The 22,391-nt window shown below is 39.6% G+C and overlaps 2 protein-coding genes across 5 annotated transcripts in view; one reads left to right on the forward strand and one right to left on the reverse strand.

Moving 5' to 3' along the window:
- Nucleotides 1-2,992: 2,992 nt before the first annotated feature.
- Nucleotides 2,993-22,391, reverse strand: part of PTTG1 (PTTG1 regulator of sister chromatid separation, securin) — an 82,920-nt gene continuing 63,521 nt past the window's right edge. The window contains exons 2-7 of the mRNA XM_056348825.1: nt 7,340-7,396; nt 6,433-6,535; nt 5,954-6,132; nt 5,026-5,119; nt 4,082-4,231; nt 2,993-3,146 (exon numbers count right to left, since the gene is read on the reverse strand). Of these exons, the coding sequence (XP_056204800.1) occupies nt 3,067-3,146; nt 4,082-4,231; nt 5,026-5,119; nt 5,954-6,132; nt 6,433-6,514 (585 nt within the window). The 5' untranslated portion in view covers nt 6,515-6,535; nt 7,340-7,396 and the 3' untranslated portion in view covers nt 2,993-3,066. The remainder of the gene's footprint in view (nt 3,147-4,081; nt 4,232-5,025; nt 5,120-5,953; nt 6,133-6,432; nt 6,536-7,339; nt 7,397-22,391) is intronic.
- On the forward strand, nt 7,604-20,839 carry SLU7 (SLU7 homolog, splicing factor). 4 transcript variants are annotated; one of them, XM_056348818.1, is made up of 16 exons: nt 7,604-7,656; nt 8,058-8,234; nt 8,870-9,023; nt 9,290-9,370; nt 9,953-10,117; nt 11,551-11,616; nt 13,186-13,233; nt 13,725-13,856; nt 14,141-14,238; nt 15,340-15,407; nt 15,556-15,695; nt 16,586-16,747; nt 17,241-17,345; nt 17,542-17,616; nt 17,874-17,978; nt 18,974-20,839. In XM_056348818.1, exons 2-16 carry the CDS (start codon nt 8,071-8,073, stop codon nt 19,151-19,153), a joined length of 1,743 nt encoding a protein of 580 aa, XP_056204793.1. In that variant the 5' UTR covers nt 7,604-7,656; nt 8,058-8,070; the 3' UTR covers nt 19,154-20,839. The 4 variants fall into 4 exon arrangements, with proteins under 4 accessions (XP_056204793.1, XP_056204794.1, XP_056204792.1 ...); XM_056348819.1 differs by lacking the exon at nt 7,604-7,656 and adding an exon at nt 7,657-7,675; XM_056348817.1 differs by lacking the exon at nt 7,604-7,656 and adding an exon at nt 7,785-7,973.

Here is a 22,391-nt window from a genome sequence, read left to right on the forward strand (position 1 = left end):
AAAACCGATGTTAATTTCACCATTTGTCTGTTATAGAGACTTCTTAATTCTAGGTTTGGTCATGGATGTGTCTGAAATTGGACATTAGCCTTTATTTATTTTTAACCTTTTAAACCAAAAGGATCATGGCCAACAGTTTAAAAAGCTAGTTAGTTTTTAAACACTAAATATTAATCAGCTATGGTATTAGTATAAAGAAAACTGATTTTTGCATTGTGTTGCTGAATACGGGTTTTTATCCCATACAAAGGATTCCTAGCAACACTCCTGTTTTGGTTCAGAGATGGGCTACATGATGTAACATACCCTTTTGATCTCAGCTATTTACAGATAAAATCTTGAAAACCTAGCCTGCTGCTTACCTTAACTGTGACTGACTTATGTTTCTTGCCAGCAGCTATAAGAGACAATATTTGTAGAAAATCAGATGAAAGAGCTGGAAAAGGATCCTACAAAGAATGCTCCTCTACATCCAAAGCACCCTTTCATAATTTTACAGAAAAAAGAAAACTGAGTGTGCATGAAGGAGGAGATACAAAACCTATGACTGCTTCTTTTACCTTTGACTTTGAAAGGATTTAATAATTTAAGTGAAAGAAGATTACACTAGTGAACTCATCTAGTTTATTCTAGCATTACTTTATGTTCTACACTTCAGCAGCATTCATTCTCACACAGACAGACCAGCAATATCCCCAAAACTCTGACTCACACTGTGCTTCCTGCACATCCATTCCACTGTCCCCACAAGTAACAACTTTCTGGGCTCCAAGGAAGTCTATCAGTACCAAGAGGCCTGTCTGAATCATTTAATTATCACCTTTACAAACATTACACAAATGCTTATCCAATTTAGTATGAAGTCCTACAACCAGCAAGCATGTTTTAAATGTTTTGACATGCATACATGTATACATACATGCAGACATGGCACAAAAATCTTATTTCTGGAGGTTTGAATAATACATCTAGGTGCTTGATCACACTGAATGTTTTAAATCAACCAAAATATTTATTTTTACCATGATAAACTTCCCTAACACATACAACACAAGTGTATCTCTCCAGCTGAGATGTCTGTACATATAAAGTAACAACCTACATTTATGTTGACTTAATTGTCATAGCCTTACGGTACCTCATACCACGTTACCTGGTGGTAAATCATGCCAATGATCATTTTTACTTGTATGGCTGCATAACAACAGGCCACGTGATGGCACTGTGTAACTAGTTTCACTACCTTAGTCACAGGGTTTTTTTCTGTAAAATTGGGCTTGGACTGTTTTCTCACAGCTCACTTGAGCTCATAAAAGCAAAAAGTCAAAGGAAGATTCATTTTGTCACTTTCTTTTATGGTTACTACAGCTTAACTCCTGCAACTGGTAGACTATACCCATCAAGCTTTGATCTCAATTGAGATGGCCAAGCTATTTCAGAATCAAAAATCATTAAAACACAATTAAAGATCAGCCAAAACCTGAAATCTCTATACAGTTTCCTTAAAAGTATCTTTTTTCTTTCTGTTTAGTTTGATGTTTCTCTGAATTCCTTGAAGTTTCAAACCAAAGACAAGAAACTGTAAAGACCCACTATTGTATAATTCATTACAATTTAATATTTCAACTGATAGTGACAAGTTTGAGCAAGAAACAGAATGACTGTTCTCACTTCATCAGATGCCTGATAATTCAGAAACAGCAACAGCAAATTTCTAGTCCTAACAGACTTAAGGCCAATATTTGCAACAGGCAGTTCCCAAAAGGCCCATCTACCTCCTGATGAGTAAAAAGCATTAAGGAAATGAAATGCCTTGAGGAAACATCCACAGCTAGGAAACAGTGAAAATAAGTATTCTCTCCTCTGCCAGTTACCCCTTTCCAACACTAAAAAAAAGCCTTCATTACTTACATTATCACAGCAGCAGCACAAATACATTCCCTTCAGCACTTGCAAACTAGAGAACTTTTTAGAAAACAAGGGTTCCTTCACTGTCTGCATTTTTAGGTTACACATTCACATCTCATCTTCACGTGCAGTCAGACTGTAGCCATTGTATGCCTCCAAGAAGCAGAACTGTGGGATGCAGTACCAAGCCACACCAAGTTAACCCCATTCCTTAGAGCATTTTCATCTTTCAGTCAACTTGCACTCATTACAGTGTATTTCTTGTTACTTCAGACACTACTGTAAGCATGAGCTGAAAAGCTGGTATTGCCAGATGCTTGCAGTTATAGTGCCACAGTGTACTACTAATAGTAAACCTGACACAGCCATTCCTCCTGTTCAGAACTCACAGAAGAGCACCAAATCCACTTCAGCACAGCACTGTGATTCATGGTAAGGGCGAGCAACAAGCTGAGGGCAGCCCAGGCTGCTGTAATCTGGGTAAATCAGAGTGCTGCCCAAGAGCTATAAAAGCAGTTTAAGTGAAGGCTGACCACCTCTACAACTGACTTATGTGATGAAGAATAACTGGAGTTGAGGCCATTACAACACAAAAGAAAGATTTTTAAACCTGTGCGTTTATAATTTGAAGGATGGTGTTCCACCAGCCTTCCCTTACAGAGCACAGACAGTACCCAGCAATGAGAGCCACATAATGCTGTCACAATTAAAATTAGTCTACAGCTGCATAAGAATCCAACATAGACAATCCTAGACAACCACTCTAAAGAGCAAACAAGTTCAAGAAAGTAAAAGTGGCAGAACAGTACTAGCTTTAGTACTTGATTTACACTAGATAAACCAATTAGTATGTTTAATGGATGAAGTTATGTAAATAGTGAGATCAGAGGGGCCCCTTAATCCACCATGACCACACAGTCAAATCAGCAGGTACCAACTCCTGGATACGGCTCACAACAGCATATTACAGTCTTGCTTAGAAGCTTACCCAGGCTCTGCTTTAACTGTCAGCCTCCTTTCCAAAGCACTATTTTACTACCTGCATCTCGGGTCTACTGAAAACCAGTAAAAAGTCCAGTATCACACATGTTAGGTTAGCCTTTATTAAAATACAGAGCTACATGAAATTCAAACTTAATAGAAGCTTCAGAATATGAATTAAAGGTCATAATTTGGAGGTGGCATGTCAATGATCTCATCCAGGGTAGCAAGAAAGTCAGCAGTTGATTGTAGCAAGTCTGAAATAGAAATGGAGCAAGTTAGTTTCTCATGAAACCCAGAATTCATACTCCCTAACATAACCTAGGTCCCAGTGGATTAGCATAAGCCTCTCGAATGACTAAGGGAAATATTGTTCAATTGCACCTAACTGATCAGTTAGCAACACACTGTAAAAGATTCTCAGCAACATCACTTTGAGACTACCTGCTGGTTTTAGCTGGGATGGCATTAAATTTCTTCATAGTAGCTGGTATGGGGCCATGCTTTGGATTTGTGCCAAGAAGAATTGATAATTTGGGGATGAACCTGTTATTGCCCAGCAGTGCTTACACAGAGTCAAGTCCTTTTCTACTTGTCATACCACCCCAACAGTGAGGAGGCTGGGGAGACAAGAAGTTGGGAGGGGACACAGCTGGGACAGCTGATCCCACCTGACCAAAGGGACATTGCAGACCATATAACATCATGCTTAGCATATAAAGCTGGGGGAAGGAAGGAGGGGATGTTCAGAGCAACTGCATTTGTCTTCCCAAGTAACCATTACACATGATGGAACCTGCTTTCCTGGAAACAGCCAAACACCTGCCTCCCAATGGGAAGTGGTGAATGAATTCCTTGTTTGGCTTTGCTTTACTTAAACTGTCTTTATCAAACCCACAGGTTTTCTCACTTTTACTTTTCTAATCCTGTCCCACATCCCACAGGGGGGAGTGAGCAAGCAGCCATATGGTACCTAGGTGTCAGCTGGGGTTAAACCACAACAGACCACTATCTGTACAAGTAGGGTTGACCAGTTGAATTCAGCTTAACTACACAAAGAGCTGTTGATACTACTGTGCTATTCTAGTATTTAGGACAGCAATGGCAGTTCACCACTGTAGCCAACTAGCTTCCCTCCCAAACCACTAACAAGCACAGTATGTACTGAAAATCATGCTAAATTTCCACTTACTAGACTCCCTTGAAATCTCCTCAATCTTCACAGGTGAAGGAACCATGTTCACACATCTGTCATATGTCCTTTCAAATACCATGAGGGGAACACCACACAGGTTGATATTGCTTATTTTGTGCTCTTCAGGAAGATCAAAACTCTCAAACTCTGAGAAAGACACACTGCAGTTTAGTAACAGCACACAGCAGCAGTAGCCTGGGAAGGTGCAAGCTCTCCTAGCAAAACACTACAACTCAACAGTCCCCTGCTAAGGGGTATTTAGTTGCAGTTACACCTTGGTGTATAGGATTTCATGGACAACTAACACTTATCAAAAGACTAGACTGCATAGCATAACTGCTAATGTAAAGCAGGAGCTTTTAGTAGTTTCTTTCCTATCACTATACCAAGTCAACTTCATCAAACACAGCATCCATTTCACCAACACTGAAGTACTCTTTGGTACAGTAGTTTTTGCACACTTGCTTCCACATGAACTGGATGGTTCAAGGACACTGTTAAGGACTGAGATAAAAATATCTGCAAAGGGGTGTGCTAAGAACAGCTTTAGAAGTTTAATCTTCAACTGTTATATTCCACAGCAGTAGGAATCTCTTCAGTTACAAATTACCATCTTGGCACACACTCTTAAGAGAACTATATTCTTTAGTACTGCTGAAGTATTCCTTTCAATACTTGTCTACTAGTTGCCATTTAATGTGTAAGAGGCCATCACAAGGTAATTTAGAACTAGTTTCCTGCCACCATAACAGACTCTACTGCAGATCTAAAGCAGTTAGAAATACTTAAGAATAAGATAGTATTTCAGAAGTAGGAAGCATCCTTATGTTTAAGAAAGGGCTCTGGAGAAATGCAATGCTAGCCGTTTGCCACAATAGCTTGGCCAAAGTATTACAACAAAGTCACCACTCATGATCAGTAGTTACACCAATAGTTCTTACCTCGAGGATCAAAAGGAAACATATTTTCTATTTCTGGCCAGTCTTCTTCAGCTATTGCATCACAGCTTTCTGATTGTGCTGTCTTTCCAGTAATCTTAAAAACAGAAAGTCACATTATTTAAGCTACTGCAATTTCCCTTTATGGTAGGCTTTCCTGTGCTGCACGGTGTACAGACAGATGCCTGCCATACAGTCCTCAGTTAGGCTTAAATCCTAATACCTTCAACACAAATAAGCTAGAGATGGGCAAATGCTTCAGATGAGTTTGTGTAGTGCAGTACTATATAGTGCAGCAAAAAATCACTGCACTGGAACATTTAGGTTCATAATATTAAACTCCTGATGCTTAACATGTGAACAAGACCTCAAGTCAGCTAATTTTCTCTAGAGCCACTTGTTTGCCACTAGGTATGTTCTAAGTTGCTGTACTCCTGTTGCTTATGTAGGCATGATGGTTTGGGCTAGGATAGTGTTATTTTTTTCTTAGTAGCTCACAGGATGCCACACTTTAGATTCACGGTGAAAACAGTGTTGGTAACACAGCTGGTTTAGCCATCACTGTGCAGTGCTTACAGAGCCAAGGCCTTTTCTGCTCACCATCCCACCAGTGTGAGGCAGTGCTACTTTTTCAGGCTGCAAGGCATAGCAAGGACAGCTGACCCCATCTGGCCAAAGGGATATCCCATACCATATGATACCATGCTAAACAATGAAAGCTAGCAGGGAAGTTTCCCAGGGCTGCCACTGCTTAGGGACTGGCAAGGCATCAGTCAGCTACTGGTGAGAAACCGGGTTTGGTTTTCTTTGACATTTTTAATTAATAAATTCTTTTAATCTCAGCCCATGAGTTTTCTCACTTTTACCCTTGCAGTTCTCTCCCACACACCCTTCATCACCACCTACCCCTGTAGAAGTGTGTTGTACTCACTTTGGTGGCAGTGCAAGGCTGATTTTTCTGTCTTATCTTTTCTGTCTTGCTTATGACTCCTTCAGTTCTATTCACATTTCCAAGAGCCTTTCTGACAGAGCAAGGGGTGGCTGGAGATCTACTGATTGTTTTTTTAGGAAGTGGAGTGTTAACTAGCATTCTTTCACATAAGACTTTTGCTGGAGGGAGGGGAAGGAAGAAGCAAATTTTACCAAACCTGAAGTTTGCTTCATTAAGTACATGTGACTGAAAACGACTTGTCAAAAATCATTGCTCACCATTTATAACTCACAAGCATAAGCCACATCTACAACAAATAGAGTTATTTTCATTTCTGTAGTAATTGACGAGCTTAGCAGATTTAGTTAGATAAGTAGGTATACAAACAGAAAACTATTACTGTTCAAAATAGTGAATAACAAGACATGACTTATGCATTTCACTTGATCCCCTACTGGCTCAGGGCAGTATATACACACAAGATCCTGAAGGGCGTCTTAGCTGATTCTTAGCAGCACACACTTCACCATTCTCCTTGTCAATAAGGATCAGCGTTGCCATCTTCAGGTTGACAGGACCACTCTGTAAAGCCCGGGGGGCGGGGAAGAGAGAAAATCATTCTTATCATTTCTTCTTCCACAGTACACTTTTTAAACAAAACACATTAAAAACAACATAGCTGCCATGTGCTGGGTCCCAGAGCAGAGGAAACAAGCCCATACCTTACAACACTTCATAGCAGCTCAGCTACAGACCCTTACATTTGAAGGCATTATTAGTACACATGGTAGACTCAAAGTCCTAAAGGAGCCTGTACAAGTTCGGGCAAGTAGCAAGGTTTCACTAGCAGTCTTATGGACTTAATACATTTGGTTTGTACCTCCTTTATAGAATTTAACTGCTTCCTCAGTGTAAGAAAAGAGTGCAGCTCCTAGCCTAGTGATCCAGTCCTCAGGTCAGCTTGGAGCACTTAAGCAGCCAAGAGTAACGCCGGCTATGTTACTAGCTGAGACATCTCTTCCCCAGAGAAAGAAACCATTGGAGAACACCCTACACAAACCGACTGCCTGCCTACCGATCTCCAGCCCCATCTGAGGCAGCACACCAGAGTGGGCCCTTGCACCCCTACCAACAGCCAGGCAGCTCCTACTCGGGGCTTACGTGGCTGGGTAAGCTGTTCCTCATTCACAGGTCTGCAGAAAAATCTGCTTTTAGCTGGTACAGCTTGGAGCCTAAAGCTTAAGCGTGAAGCCAGAGCAAGCTTACAGGGCTCAGCACTCCCCTTAAGCCACCTCCTGGCCACAGCTCCAGCAGCCCTCCCCTAGGACACCCCGGCTCTAACCGCGTAATACCAACCGCCCTCCCAGGCCCAGCGGCCACGCTCACCTCGGCACCTACGGTTGGCTCCGGGGCAGGACAACAGCGGGGCCGTACTCGCCTCAGATGGGGCCTCAGAGAGCAAAGCAGCCGCACCCTCCCGCTTCCCGGCTCTTAAACTATCCCCGCAGCGCCCATTGGCCGCTTCGACTAACGCTCGGCCGCCGATTGGCTCAGCAGCGCCGCCCACGGCGCTCGTGGTTGGCCGAGCAGGGCCGCGCCTGTCACCGCCCCGGTAGTGACGGAGAGGGGCGGGGCCGAAGGCGGGGCCGCGGGGCATTGTGGGGCATTGTGAGATATTGTGGGGGGGCGGTGCGGCCTAGCTGGTAAACAGGGGTGGCGGAGGTGTGGGTGCGGGGCGTCCCGGGGCGGCGGTACGGTTGTCCGGGCGGGGGTCGGCCGCCAAGCAGCCGCTTTGGGCCGCGGGGAGGTACCCGCATTGTGGCGGGCCGGGGGGCCCCGGTGGGGCGCCGCTTTCTCGTGGTCGCTGTTCTGCTTTGCCCTTAGGCCGCGCTAGGCCTCCGTTTGCGCGTTGTTAGGAGGAACGTTAATAAGTTAATTTTTTTTCTCAGTACTGCTGCATGGTCTTATGGAAAGATGCACGCTAAGAACGTTTAAACTGCGTTACTGTCTTCACTGAATGGTACAAAACCACGTTGAAGAACTGTACTGTCAAATGGTATCGATTGGTAATACTTTTTCAGTTTTCTTCTTTTTTTCTTTACAGGGAGAAAACCAAAATGGCATCAGGGACAGTAATGAATGCCACTCCTTCAGGAGGATCAAATGATGTGAGCCTAGAGGAACCAAAGAAGATGACACGGGAAGACTGGAGGAAAAAGAAGGAATTAGAAGAACAAAGGAAACTAGGGAATGCACCTGCTGAGGTGGATGAAGAAGGAAAGTAAGTTTTGTTAAAAATACGCTTTTTCCAAAGTTACTGGTGAAAACCATCTTTTTACCTGTTGTGATGTCAGAATAATCGTGAGAGTGATACAAGATTTCCACATGACTTATGGTAGAAGTAAATAGCTGAACTTCGTGCACTTGCTTTTAACGTTTCATTATCCTCAGGGAACTGGTATTTTCCAAAAAAAAATAGCTTTAGTGTTTGTCTACTGTATGATCTATTGATGACGCTGCTAAAAAGTCCCATCTGTGCAGCTGCTTACAAGTGATACTTTAAAAATGACCAAAGCATAATACTGGGGGACTTTGCTGTGTACATCATCTGTTCTTTCTCTTGCTTCTGCAAGGCTTGTTACTTCTGAGAAATGTTACTATTTTTGTGCTAAATAACACTGTGTATAATAAGGTATTTCATTTGAAGTCAGGAGTTCAGGTGAATTAGATGGAAACAAAATCTCAGTGAAGGTCTGTGTTTAGTTAAGAGTTCATGTTGCAGTGCCTAGTAACAACAACACTATTATCACTCCTAAAGCACTGAACTTTAATGTGAGATTTATTTGTTAACATAAATTGTTGGGGGGTGGGGTGGTGTCCCTATGCCATGTACTTATTACACAACATTTTTTACAGAGATATCAATCCTCATATTCCTCAGTACATATCCTCAGTACCGTGGTACATAGATCCTTCTAAAAGACCTACACTAAAACATCAGAGACCTCAGCCAGAGAAGCAGAAACAGTATAGCTCCTCTGGAGATTGGTACAAACGAGGAGTTCAAGAGGTATGCAAAATGTTTTTGTCATAAAATAAAGATGTGGTTTGATTCCACGAGGAAATAATTTCCTATTATGTGTTTTTGAGGGAGACGGGAGGTGGGAATTTTTACTCAGCAGGCAAGCAGCAGTGTTTGGTGATAATCAAAACATGTGTTCTTGGGTTTGTGTAGACCACACACGCTTCAGTTGTATTGAATAATGAATTCGTTCCTGCAAACACATATATGAATCTTGCCACAAGTTTGTACAGCACTGTCTTTTTGTTGTTTAGCATGCTGTAGCAACTAGATATCGTAAAGGAGCTTGCGAGAACTGTGGTGCATTGACACACAAGAAGAAAGACTGCATGGAGGTAAACTTGACTTTTTTGTTGTTTTAATGGTTTTGAAAACAGTGAATTCTAATCTTAGGGGAAAATGGCTAGCTACAGATAAAAATTACTAATTTTGAAAAAGCCATTTTGAAAAAAGTTTACAAATGTTGAAAGGTAGATTGAAAATTTCTAAAGAAATTATGTACAGAAAATGAAGAGAGAAAATGATACTATCCAGGGTGTTGCTCATCAGTTCTGTCTGTGATGAGCACTGCAATAATAGGTGAGAGTGTTTAGCTCTTCCTGTTAATTTGCTTTAATGCAAGTGCTGCTGTGCTTGTCTTTCTGTTTCATGTCAGCTAGAAGCCATACCTAGAAACTGTGTTTTAATTGCTTTCTTAACTGTGGAAAACAAGAGTTAGAAATTGATGGAGTTTGGAGCCAGTTGTGCTACTTTAAAATACAGAAATGAGCTACTTGCATTTATTCATAATTCATAGACTTATAGTGCGAATTTTACTGGCTTTAGAGGAGCTCAATTGATACTATTTTTAAAGGGATATCTGAGTGAGTAACATAGTTTAGTTTAATGGACTGATCCAACCATTTTTTTTCTTTCAGAGACCCAGGAAAGTTGGAGCAAAATACACAGGCATGAATATTGCACCAGATGAACATGTGCAACCTCAGCTGATGTTTGATTATGATGGAAAGCGAGATCGTTGGAATGGTTATAACCCAGAAGAGCACATGAAGATTGTAGAGGAATATTCCAAGGTTGATTTGGTACGTAGGTGCTATGGTTTACTGGGGAAGGCTTTAGTGTTTGGCTTGGCTGGGAGGAGGAGTATTTATGTGCACTGTTAATATTAGACCTTGTGCTGTATTGATAATGAAAAAGTGAGATGGATCCTGTGACTGACAGTGAACTTCACTTAAACTGAAAATTCAGATCAGAACTGGCAACTGCATATGGGTCTGGAGAATAAAAGAAATGTCTCTCCAGATTGCCTACTTTTAATAGACGAGCCTTAGAATTTATTACCCAAGATGCAGATTGAATCACAGGCAAGAAAGGAATTTATTGTGTGGCTGTATTAGAGCCAATAAATCTATATCTATTTTATAACTCATTCACATTGTTTTACTTAGGAATCCTTTTTGTTACCGTGATGGCTCAGTGGACTATTTGTACATCTTTGTGCAGATTGGCACCTTGCTGTTGCATTTAACTTCCTATCTGTGTGCGCCAAATCCATGTGGACATTTAACTTCTTAGAAGAAAAAAAAAATGCTAGTTCACTACCTTGGCTGGATGTTGGCTACCTGTTCCAAAAGGTGGTTAGGTGCCTAACTCACTCACTCCCATTGGTGCATGGTCCTCGTGTTTTCCTATAGCATGTAGGGAAGCTAATGCTAAATGTGATCTGATCAGTTTATGTTTAAATGTCTAATCAGCATGTTTAAAGACAGAGCCAGGCTCTTCTTAGTAGTATCTAGTGACAGGACAAGAAGCAGAGGCCCAAATTGAAGTATAAGAAATTCTGTTTAAACGGGAAAAAAAAAATGTTCCACTGTAAGAGTGATCAGACAGTGGCACAGCTTGCCCAGTAGGGCTGGGGAGTCTCCCTTCTTGGAGGTAATCAAAACCTGCCTAGACACAGTCCTGGGCAACCTGTTGTAGGCAAGCTTGCCTTGAGCAGGGGGATGGTCCTCGGCAGTCTCCAGAGGTACCTCCAGTATCAGCCGTTCTGTGGTTTGATGGTGTCAAACTTACACAAAAATTCACTACATGCTGCATTAAAATCTGACTTCACATGCTAGATTTTGGTACCTCCTGGATGAACCCAAATGCTTGCAGCGTCAGTCATGAAGTACCTTAAGCACTAAAGTTTTTAACTAGATTGTGAAAACACAATAATAAAACATGTTTTTTTTTAAACACTTTTGATCTAAAATAAGCTATCTCTTTCTCTAAAGTATGATGAATATAGTAATTGTATAGCTGCATAAACTCTAGTAAACTCTTATTGAGCAGTATAATATACAGTAGTAAAATGGTTAGTAGACTTCGTTTCCTTGAGGCCCAAAAAACAACGCAACAAAGCATAAGAGTAAAGGAGACAAGCAGCAGTCACAAGAAATGCTTATGATAAGCATTACTACACACTTGCTATTAAAAAGAAGTATTAAAACAAATGCATTTTCATGATACACAGGCCAAACGTACACTGAAAGCCCAGAAGCTTCAGGAGGAGTTAGCATCAGGGAAGCTGGAGCAAGTGGTAAGTAAATTAAACCTTAATTTATTTTTATTTAGACTATATAAGAATGCAACAGGTTATGTCTGCTTTCTGATGCTTTTACTGGCTGTGCAGGGTCTGCTATTGTTTTTTATGCCCCTCAGTAATTTAAAGATCTTCCTAGCACTGACATGCTCTGCGTCACATTCAAGAATTTGAAGCATCTTCTTTGAAATGAGAGTTGCTTTGTTTTCCCTTTATGGGCGAAAAATCTGATTATTATTATTGCTACCATTAACGACATGGAATTTTTGGTCAGAAAAACTCATTTTCATTGAGTAATATTTTTCTTACGTTGAATTTCTTTTTTATTATTATTATTTAAAGGTCATTATGTCTTGACTTATGTTGAATGTGACTGTAGATTGTTTTGGTAATGCTTAGTATAAATTGGAATAGGAAGGTATTTTCTTTATCTTAAACCAAACTTGTTTCTTCTTCAGTCGTTGCTGTAACTATTTGCGGTGTCTCTGGTTATTGAAGGCTGAGCATGTATCTATTTCCCTCTGGCTTTTAACTGCAGAGTTGGCATCTTCTGTTAACTTCTACTACCTTCTCTTAGGTTATAGACAATGCTTTTGATAATCTTTGATATAAAATTCTCATCTTAAAAGGCATTTCTGATAATATTCTAAGTTTATAAAATGGGTAGAAAGTAGCAACTGCTGCTGGTCAGAAGTAGGTTTTCTTAATCAATATTGTAAGAAACAAAACAAGCAAAATACTACATAGATCAGGCCTCCATTTCCCAGAGGTTGTTACCTTGCATTTTATCACTAGATGGCAGAGTGAGCTTAAATCTCCAATCCAACACAAACTATAGCGTCTGACCTTCCCCATAGAAGAGATTCTTTCTCTTTTTGATGCCTTTTTTCACCACAAGGCAAGCATTGTTGGCTTGCATATACTTCCTTATAAAACGGAGCTGTAAGAAGAAGCGTTTGAAACATAAAAACTGTCTCTGATGGAGAGGACCAAGGCTGGTTTTGCATAGTCAGTGCCACTTTGCTGGTCAGGACTCACAGCTGTTTCATGTTTACCACTGCAGGTATTCTCAAGTTAGAGTCTAAGCACGTTAAAAAAAAATAATTCTGGCTATGTTTCTCCACGTTAAATTACATCCTCTGATTCGTGCTCAGTATTCCTGTCAACTAAGTACTTGCATACATATCTTCTTGATTATGTTTCTTAAGCGTTCAGAGTTGAATCTTGGTTGTATTTGCATGATGTGAAACAGGCTAGTATAAACCATTAGTGTTCAAAGGAATAGCAAGCTCTAAGTAACAGCAGCAGTTCTAGAATTTCCTGTTCATGCAAAGGTTTGGAAATTTAGTTGGGAATACAGTGAAAAGGTCTCCAAGAGGTGTCTGCAATAGAGGTGCTTAGAAGCTCTTCCCTAGAACATTATATAGCAGTCTTTGTGTGTTTTGTGCCACAGGTAAATTGTATTTTGCGTGCAGTGTCAAGCTCTGCTTTGATTGCTCTTTATACCCCTGCCATCTTTCCTCTCTCCGCTATCTTCTCTGCTGATGTGTTCTTTGTTTGCTGCAGAACTCCCCAAGACACCAGTGGGGAGAAGAGGAACCAAATTCACAGACAGTAAGATGATTACCCACTGCATCACACCACGGGCAGAAAAAAAGGACCTGTAGTTAGTCGAGCAGTGAAACAAGGGTGGCATAAGGCTTTCAGTGTAGAGTTCATGCCACTGGCTGCCTGTTCTTTTGGGCAGAGGTTGTTGGATTTCACAGAGGGATTTTTGGTTTTGTTTTTAATTCCTGTGTGTTGTCAAACCTTAGAGATGCAAGCAAATAGCTAGTTCTTAATATGTGGTAAGTTTTGCCCAAGATAACTGTTTTCTTGATATCATCACAGTTATGTTTTTGTAACTGTTTCCACATGAGGAAGTAGAAATCCTTTAACAAGAGTGTTTCTGGAAACTGTTGAATGATAGATTAGCATGACAGCACACTTAAGCCCAGCTAAACGATGCTAGCTTTTAACTACAGGGATTGCAGAATTTTTAATGAAACCAGTAAAATCTAGAATGAATGTCCTCTTTTATTTAGAAGTTTCCCATCTTTCCTCAGGAAAGAGATCATAACAGTGAAGATGAAGACGAAGACAAATATGCAGATGACATTGATATGCCTGGGCAGAACTTTGACTCTAAAAGACGTATCACAGTTCGAAATTTACGTATTCGGGAAGACATTGCAAAAGTGAGTAAAGAATTCTTTACAGATACATTTACATGTATTCATGCGAGTTTAATTTTTTTAAAAAATGTACACTCGATTATTAGTGAGTTTGCATATAGGTCTTTGGGTTTGAAGGTTAAGGTCTATTTTCAGTTCTGTTCCTGCTCATGTTACGACTTTGTTGGGATCATCCTTTTACAAAGATGTGATGTTTTAAAATGTCTAAGCTGGGGGATACGGGAGTAACTTCAGTTCTTTTAAAATTATAAATATCAAATATATTTTATGTTGTTTTCTTTCCCTAGTACTTGAGGAATCTAGATCCAAACTCTGCTTATTACGATCCCAAAACAAGAGCAATGAGGGAGAACCCATATGCCAATACCGGCAAAAATCCTGATGAGTAAGTTATACCAGGGTCATGCTTGCGTATCCAACAGAACTGTTAAAAATGAAATTAATAGTTTTGTATTTTATCTGTATGTCATTTTATTGATTAATCTCTAGTCAGTTATGGATAGAAGTACGAGTAAGAATTGTTTTATTTAGCAGCAGGTTTAGGTTTAGTATATAAAATGGTATTTTAGTAATATTGGCCCTTCATCTTCAGGGATATGTGGGCCGCCATTTAGTGGAATGATCCATACCAGATCATTCTGGTATCATGCTGTATCCAGAGGTGATACCTGTAAACAATAGTGATGTTTCTGTAAAGTGTTTCAGTAACCACATCTTAAGCTTCATCCCTTGTTTGTTGGGAAGCATTCAGCACTGGAGACTAGCACAGAGTATCTAACCATTCTGTGACTGTGTAATTAGGAGCAAGAGCTCATCATATTAATGGAGTCTGCATCGAAAAGGTCTGAAAGCTTTGGCATTGTCTAGATAGACAACTTAATTAAAGAATGCCATAGGCTGGCTGTTGGCTGCACATAAGGCTGTCTCACTTAAAACCCCAGTCAAGCACTTGAGCTGTGACCCCGCCTTGACCTGTGTAGTGCTGTGGACTTCCAGAGTAGACAGGCTGTGAGTAGAAACATTTATTCAGAGTACAGTAATTGGATTAGCTCGCTGCCTGAAATAGAATGGCAGTGGCTAAATGCTAGCAAATAATGCTCTTTCCACCTCTCCTTGCCCCCAGCTAGAATAATGCCAGTCAATTCTTTTTTTTTTTAGATGCAGATGGTTTCTCTTGTCTCTACAGTTGTAATGTGATCTTTGTTGAATCTTGTGTTTCTGCCACAGCTCTGCAGACTGTACATTTTTCACAGTGGCTTTGGGGAGATGACGAGAGTGGAAAATTGGACTGTTAACATTACTTGATTTTCAACCTGTATTTTATATACTCTTTGTGAATCTCTTCATGGGGTGTGCAAAAGATAACAGAGCAATAAAGCTGTTACCACAAAGGAGAATTTTTACTTTCCTGTTGGTGTTCTGTGATTGTATTTAAGAGGAAATCATGTTACTTGAATACTAAAAATCATACTGTTCTTTTCTGCAGAGTTGGTTATGCAGGTGACAACTTTGTTCGCTACACTGGAGATACCATTTCAATGGCACAGACTCAGTGTAAGTGGGTTTTGGGTTTGGGTTTTTTTTGTTGAGTATTTTTTTAAGGAAATGGACACAAAAGACTCAAGTTAACAATACTTTTCATAATTTGAATATATAATTCAGTTTTAGGATAAATACTGAGTGAAATCTCTTGTGTACACAGTGTTTGCTTGGGAGGCTTATGACAAAGGCTCTGAAGTTCATCTTCAAGCAGATCCTACAAAATTAGAGCTACTTTATAAATCCTTCAAAGTGAAGAAAGAAGATTTCAAGGCACAGCAGAAAGAAAGCATCCTAGAGAAGGTAATAGACAATTGGTTTTATTTAATAGGAATTCTGTTGGAAGTCTGGGTCTTGAGGAACAAATAAGATTAATGTGATATGAAAATGCATCAGCTATTCTCAGCAATTTAGATATATAAAAAGATTTTTATATCAACACACTCTCATCAGTTGGATTCATTATGTTATTTAATATAGGAAACTTTGAAGATCTGTTATTTTTTCTTTGGATTATTGGGAGGTCTTCCCTTAACTGTCAGAATTTCTCCAGTGAAAAATTGGACAGCAGTATGTAGGAAGAGTGGGAATTTAGATATTTTTTTTTAAATACAAGTGGTTGAAAATTTACTGTTTGAAAGTGGTATCTTTTGTAAAATATCCAACTAACTGTCTCCTAAAATTATTTTTAAACTTTTCTCTTAAATGTGAAAAGCAGAATTTTCAGACTCTTTTTTTGGGTGCAGTCTTCTAGATAAATAATTATTTTCTGTTTTGCAACTGGTTTCTTGGACAACTGACAGCTGACAAGATTTTAACCTTGTCAGCGTTCATGTTTGGAAGGGGAGCTGGAAATACTGCTCTAGGTATACCACAGCCTTTGGTTTGGTATAGAAGGTTTTCTGCTTTGAGTAAGGAATATCACTGTGGTAATTCTCCAGGTAGAAAAAAAAAAAACCAAAAAAACAAAAGAAAACAAAAAGAACCAAAACACTGAAAAAAACACCACAGTGGCCGTAGGAGATGTATTTCTCTTAACTATTCACTCTCCATCCACTACTTCGGTGTCTTCTTTAGAAGGTACCGAAGGTGACATTTTTGAAATGTATGCTTAACTACATAAAAGGTTTGGTGTTGTGGTTTTGGGCTTTTTTTCCAAAACTATGCAATGTCATTTCTTATGTGCATTTTAGTATGGAGGACAAGAACATCTGGATGCCCCACCAGCTGAACTGCTGTTAGCTCAAACAGAAGATTATGTGGAGTACTCTAGGCATGGAACAGTCATCAAAGGACAAGAGAAAGCTATTGCTTGCTCTAAATATGAAGAGGATGTAAAGATCAACAACCATACAGTAAGCCCTAGCTTATGTAATTTTAACATTAAAAAAATTATATTCCTTCCCACCAGAAGGGTATGAGGTATGATAGGATACTGTATGATATAATTAATACAGCAAATAAATTTCCTCTGTCTCAAATGTGACATTCTTCCTTTTCTACTAAGGAATTTCAAATTGTCATGGTTGCAATACGAATTTGAGGGGTTGTGATGTTGATTTGAGGAGTTGCGATGGCAGTCTAAAACTGAAGGGGAAGTTACTGTGTTTCCCTTCAACTTTGAATGGGTTGATCACATCCTGTTGCTTTTCTCTTTTTTTTTTTTTTTTTTTTTTTAAACTGTACCTGTAATGCTAATGTAAAATTACAAAAATATTTCTCATGATTTTCCCTTCTGGATTGTTTGAATAATTTACTTAGCAGGATATAACCTCAGGAATAAATTGCAGGCTGCCTCTTACAGGAGTATCATTATGGACATAACTGCTATGGTGCGTTCTCTTGCAGTGTATTTGGGGTTCATATTGGAAAGAAGGCAAGTGGGGTTACAAATGCTGCCACTCATTTGTCAAGTACTCGTACTGTACAGGAGAAGCCGGGAAAGAAATTGCTGTAAGTACTGTCTCACTTGGTCACTTGGAAAGGGCTAAAAAGCATTCATCTTCCTACCTGTTTTAGACTGATTTGCTTTGGGGGGGTGGGTGGGGGTGGTGTGTGTTTTTTGTTGTTGTTTTGGGTGGGGGGTTTTGTCCTTACTCTTTCAAAAGGGCTTAGTAAATGGGCATGCTTTCTCTTGTCTGTTGTACAGAATTCTGAAGCAAGCTTACTGGAAGAGCAACCCAGGGAGGAGGAACACATGACAAAACCCAAAACACTGATGGAGGTAGGTTGTCTCCCTTGCCTCAGGAAGGCAGATTCTTTCCCTCAGTATTTTAAAAGATGGAAAGGTATGTATAACTACAAAATTATGTAAGTCATAATGAGGCTGAAAATTACTAGACTGCATTATTAGATCATTAACACCTCTACTGAAAGCTAAGCTTTGAAATGGCAGTAATAGATGCTTGGGATTTAATGGCTTGAACATTACTGATGTTTGCAAGTTGAATCTTAATAGTAACTGGGTTTCCACCTTTATAGATTCACCAAGAGAAACAGAAAGAGAAGAAAAAGAAGAAGCACAAGAAGAGCTCCAATTCAGATAGTGAGGGTGAAGAGAAAAAGAAGCAAGAAAAACTTAAAAAGGTACACTATATTCTTGAGTGGTTTTGTGGCAAAAAGAACTTGAGATACATTTTAAAACAGTGTCAGTTCTATGAAGCCTGTAATGCAGTTCTTATAGTATTCTGTGTTCTTTGATGCTAATTTTGAGCTAAAGCAAATTTAAAATGCTGTTAGATGTTTGAAAGTACATTCCCTATTTCTCAGGCAAACATGCAATAAATACTTAGTTTTGGAAGGCTTAGTTTAGATTATTTAGGAGCACTTCCTGTCTAGGCACTCTTACAGCTGTAGATCTATAAAAGACATTGCAGAACACAATGATTTGTGTACTGAAGAAAGAGAGGGAGATCAAAGGCACTGTCAAAGTTTAGCTTAGCACTTTTTATCCCAGACTTGGGCCCAGTCTCACAGTTGATGCAGTAAATCCATCCACCAAGCGATCTGCTGACTGCTGCTGGCCAGCCCTTCCGCAAGCACAGCAGCCCACCTCTGGATATTCGGAGTGTGAAACTCATGTTAAACTATGGCTGAGCAAAGCATTGTACAAATGCAGCTTCTTTTCCGTAGCAAGAAGGAGCAACAGTAGTAGTTTGAGGAATGAGATAACATGTATTTCAAAAAGCATTTTAAAAAATGCTCCCTGACTGGGGAAAAACTAAAACAAAACCAAAATCCAAACAAAATCAACTCAACAAGCAAACCCAAACCCCTAAGATCACATGTTTGCTTACCTGCTTTTTTACCTGCTGGATCATGACTACATTTTAGGTAAAGCTGAGGAATTTCTTACTTGATTTTGGCAGTTGAAAAGAGATTAAAATATCTTGTGCACTAAACACCTAAAAACCGAGCGTTAAATGAAGTGTGCCATAGGTGGGCCAGAGGGATGTGCGCTGCTTGTCCCACCGTTTTCCCTGCTGCTTGTTCGTTATATTAGGCTCCAATACAAACTTTCATTGTTTTTTTTTGCTTAACTTTCATTACTGTTTGGGTTTTTTTCTTTACCTTTATTTCAGGCACTAAATGCAGAAGAGGCTCGTCTTCTCCACGTTAAAGAAATCATGCAGTTAGATGAAAGGAAAAGACCATACAACAGCCTGTATGAAACCAGGGAGCCAACAGAAGAGGAAATGGAAGCCTATAGAATGAAACGTCAGAGACCTGATGATCCCATGGCCTCTTTTCTTGGACAGTAGTCGCAGTGAAAATCATTCCAGTACACAAGACTTTTTTTTATACTTGTTTACAATTCCATAGATACTTGCTTATCCTCCACATGCCCAATAAGTGCCAGAAATGGCAGAGACCTTTTTTTGCACCAAAGAAGTTGGTGAAAACTACTTTCAACAGACATGAGCAGTTCAATGCTTACAGCAATTTTGTATATATATGTGTATGTATATATATACAGTCACAAATATATATACACACACATACATATATATATATATAATTATACATATATATAAAATTCATATACCTACCCTATGAATTTTTTGCTGGAAGAGAAAAGATCTGATACTGTCTGGAATTCTACATTTGTTTGGCCAACTAATATATGCATCGAGTCATGATACATTCAGTAAAATTGTCTGCTCAAAAGGAATGCTCAGCAAGTGTCACTTAACATACAACAGAAATTGTTGGGGTGAGGGGGGGAAGAAAAACCTGATACAGCTACTGAAGCCTCTTACTTGTAAAATGAGTTGCCTGTCGTGTAGTTTTAAAAGGAGAAATAGATTCTTTCTTGATCACTTTCTAGTAAGTATTTTGGAAATGTAAAAATGATTGCTTTGTACAGTTTTGGTTAAATTATTATAAAGGTCTTAAATGCTGTCCGGCCTTTTTAATGAAGGGGTTAGGAGTAGCTGACTGTAAAGCTTTTAAATTCTAATTTACTTCTGCAGGTGTTGACATACACATTTCAGTTGCAAACATTTGAGTTCTTTGGTTTTCTGTTTGATAACAGTATTCATCTTACCCATGTAACTGCCAGTCCTGTTACATGGTGTAACACCAAGTGCTGGGCTCTATTACCTCATGATAACGTGAAGCGGTATCTGCTTTGTGTTTGGCAGTGTTAGCCCTTGAACTGGGAGTTTTCCCTTTTAACTATTAAAAGTTGGAAGAAATGGGTGAAAAAACTTCACAGTGTGACTTTAGAGTTGGAAGGCTTGAGAATTGTGGCTGTTAGGGTTTAAACTGTCTCATTAAGCATGGCTTTTATAACCACATTTAATGTGGTTATATTAATGGTAGGACAGGGAAGACTGTAATCCTGGGGTTTCTTCTTGAAATTAAGAACCTGATTACAACTTCCACTTTGTAAACAATGAAGGAAGTTAAAGTTACTTGGAAGAAAATGAAACTATGTTGTACTTGTAATTCCTACCTGTAAAGCTGGTTTCCTTTTTTATTAGGTTTTCCTGAAGTCTGCTTCCCCTTTATTTTTGTTACAGAAATACTAATTCTGAATGCACACTTTATTTTGTAAGACTTACAAATCTGACTGCAGACTTTTATTTTATAAAACTTGATTTAAAATTCTTCTAGCACTTGCAAAAAAATATAACCAACTAGTGAGATGGAAGATCTGGGGATGGAATTGTTAATATAAACAAGGACCAGGAAGGAAGAACTTTAAAAGAGTAGAAATCTGTGTTTGCAAGAATAGCTTTTGTGTTTTCACAATGTGGATCTGGACAGTCAGAGGGAGAAAAATACTAGGGGATGTGATTTTCCTTCTGCTATACTAGTGACTCATGTTCTAAGTTTCCACATTGGCTCGTGTCTTGGATCTTCCTAGGTTATGGATAATTTCTAGGGAAAACTGCTCTTCTGCACAAGTAATTACATACAAATAAACATACATTTAAGTGTCATGTGCATGATTTCACAGCCGCTTTGAGGATTGAGTATTTTAATGTAGCGTGCATAGCTGATAACGGAAGTGCTGCATCAGTCTGCAACGTAGTTCCATGTTAAAACTAGCCGATACTGATGATTAAAATTTTAGGCTGAATATTTACTGTTAGGTTATTTACTACATTCCTAGAGATGCTCTGGTATATGACCTGAATACAAACTGTCTTTGCATGGTTTTTCTGCATTGGCTGATTTGAACCATAAACGATTACTCTTCTCAGGGCTGTGACATTGACGTTCCGGCCAGCAAACCTCCAGCTGCAGGGGCAGCAACTGCCAGTCAGGGCCAAGTTCAGTTTCAGGGAAGATGAGGTGTCAGAAGGTTGGTGTTAATCAGTTCCTTTCTAAGAGCAGCTAGAGACTTGATTCTTTATAAAGGAGGCGGTTCAGAACTAACACTGAAAAGAGCAATTTAGAATGAAGAACAAATAATTTGCCAGGCTAGGCAGCCTGTAAAGTTCAGATTTAAACTCATAATTAGTGAGTATTTTACATCAAAGAGAAAAACGGGGAGAGTGTGAAAGATGGGTGTATTTTAGAAGCCAGTAGAAAATGTTCAGTACTATAGGGAGATTTGCTTATTACAAATAAACACACTGAATTCCACAGTAACTCGGTGTGGATGGGTTTGGTTGTCAATACCGGTGACTTCCTGGCGTGCCCTGTCTGGCTCCGCTAGGAGGGAGCCGGTGGGAAGCTGGACCAGTCTCCCCTCTGGTGAAGCAGGAAGGCAGCTCTAGGGGGAAAAAAGCAGTTAGCAGACTTTTACTCAAAATACAATTCCTTGAGCTTGCGAATGATGCAGAATAGATTTTGTCTGGATCATTCTCAACAGTTAAAGGACAAAGCTGAAAACATGTTCTCCTATTTATATCGTGAAGGTTAAATGTTAAAGAACATTGTGGATCTGATCATGAGGATTAGTTTTCCTCCATCTGCTTCCCCTTGGATTTGGCATGCAATGTGACTGTGCATATCCAAAGGCTGCTTCCTATTGCACAAGAAAAATGTTTTCTTTCCTCAAATGAGTTTGAAACAAGTTTGTAGGCTCGCCTGGACAAAACCAAACACACAGTGAAAAGGAGCGTACTCCAGCAGAGGCAGCTGAAGTTGAGAACTGCTTTTCACATGCACAAGCAACCGAGGGGAGAGGAAACTCCTCAGCCTCAAAATGTCAGGATCCTTGAACCACAACAAGACAGCCCCTCCCAGCAGCCAGGGTGGCTTTCTCTGAATCTTGTCCTTGGCAAAGCTCAAAAGTTATCTCAACTCCCTTTTCAACAGCTGCTCGGAGTGCCGTCATTTTTTGTCCCGTTAAGTTTGGTTGGCCGAGGCATGCTCAGGCTGCAGGCTGAGCTCGCCAGCTGATCAGACGGCATTTGTTTGTTAAAACACATAGTTTAAAACTCTCTATTTTTGGTTGAAAAGTTTAGCGTTCTGTGTTATTTTTCAAGGCACTCCAGAAGGTAGTTCTTCTCCTGTTTCCACATTTCTTTGTAGTTGGTTCTT

The sequence above is a fragment of the Falco biarmicus genome, chromosome 8 (assembly GCF_023638135.1).
Source record: "Falco biarmicus isolate bFalBia1 chromosome 8, bFalBia1.pri, whole genome shotgun sequence".
Lineage (NCBI taxonomy): Eukaryota > Metazoa > Chordata > Aves > Falconiformes > Falconidae > Falco > Falco biarmicus.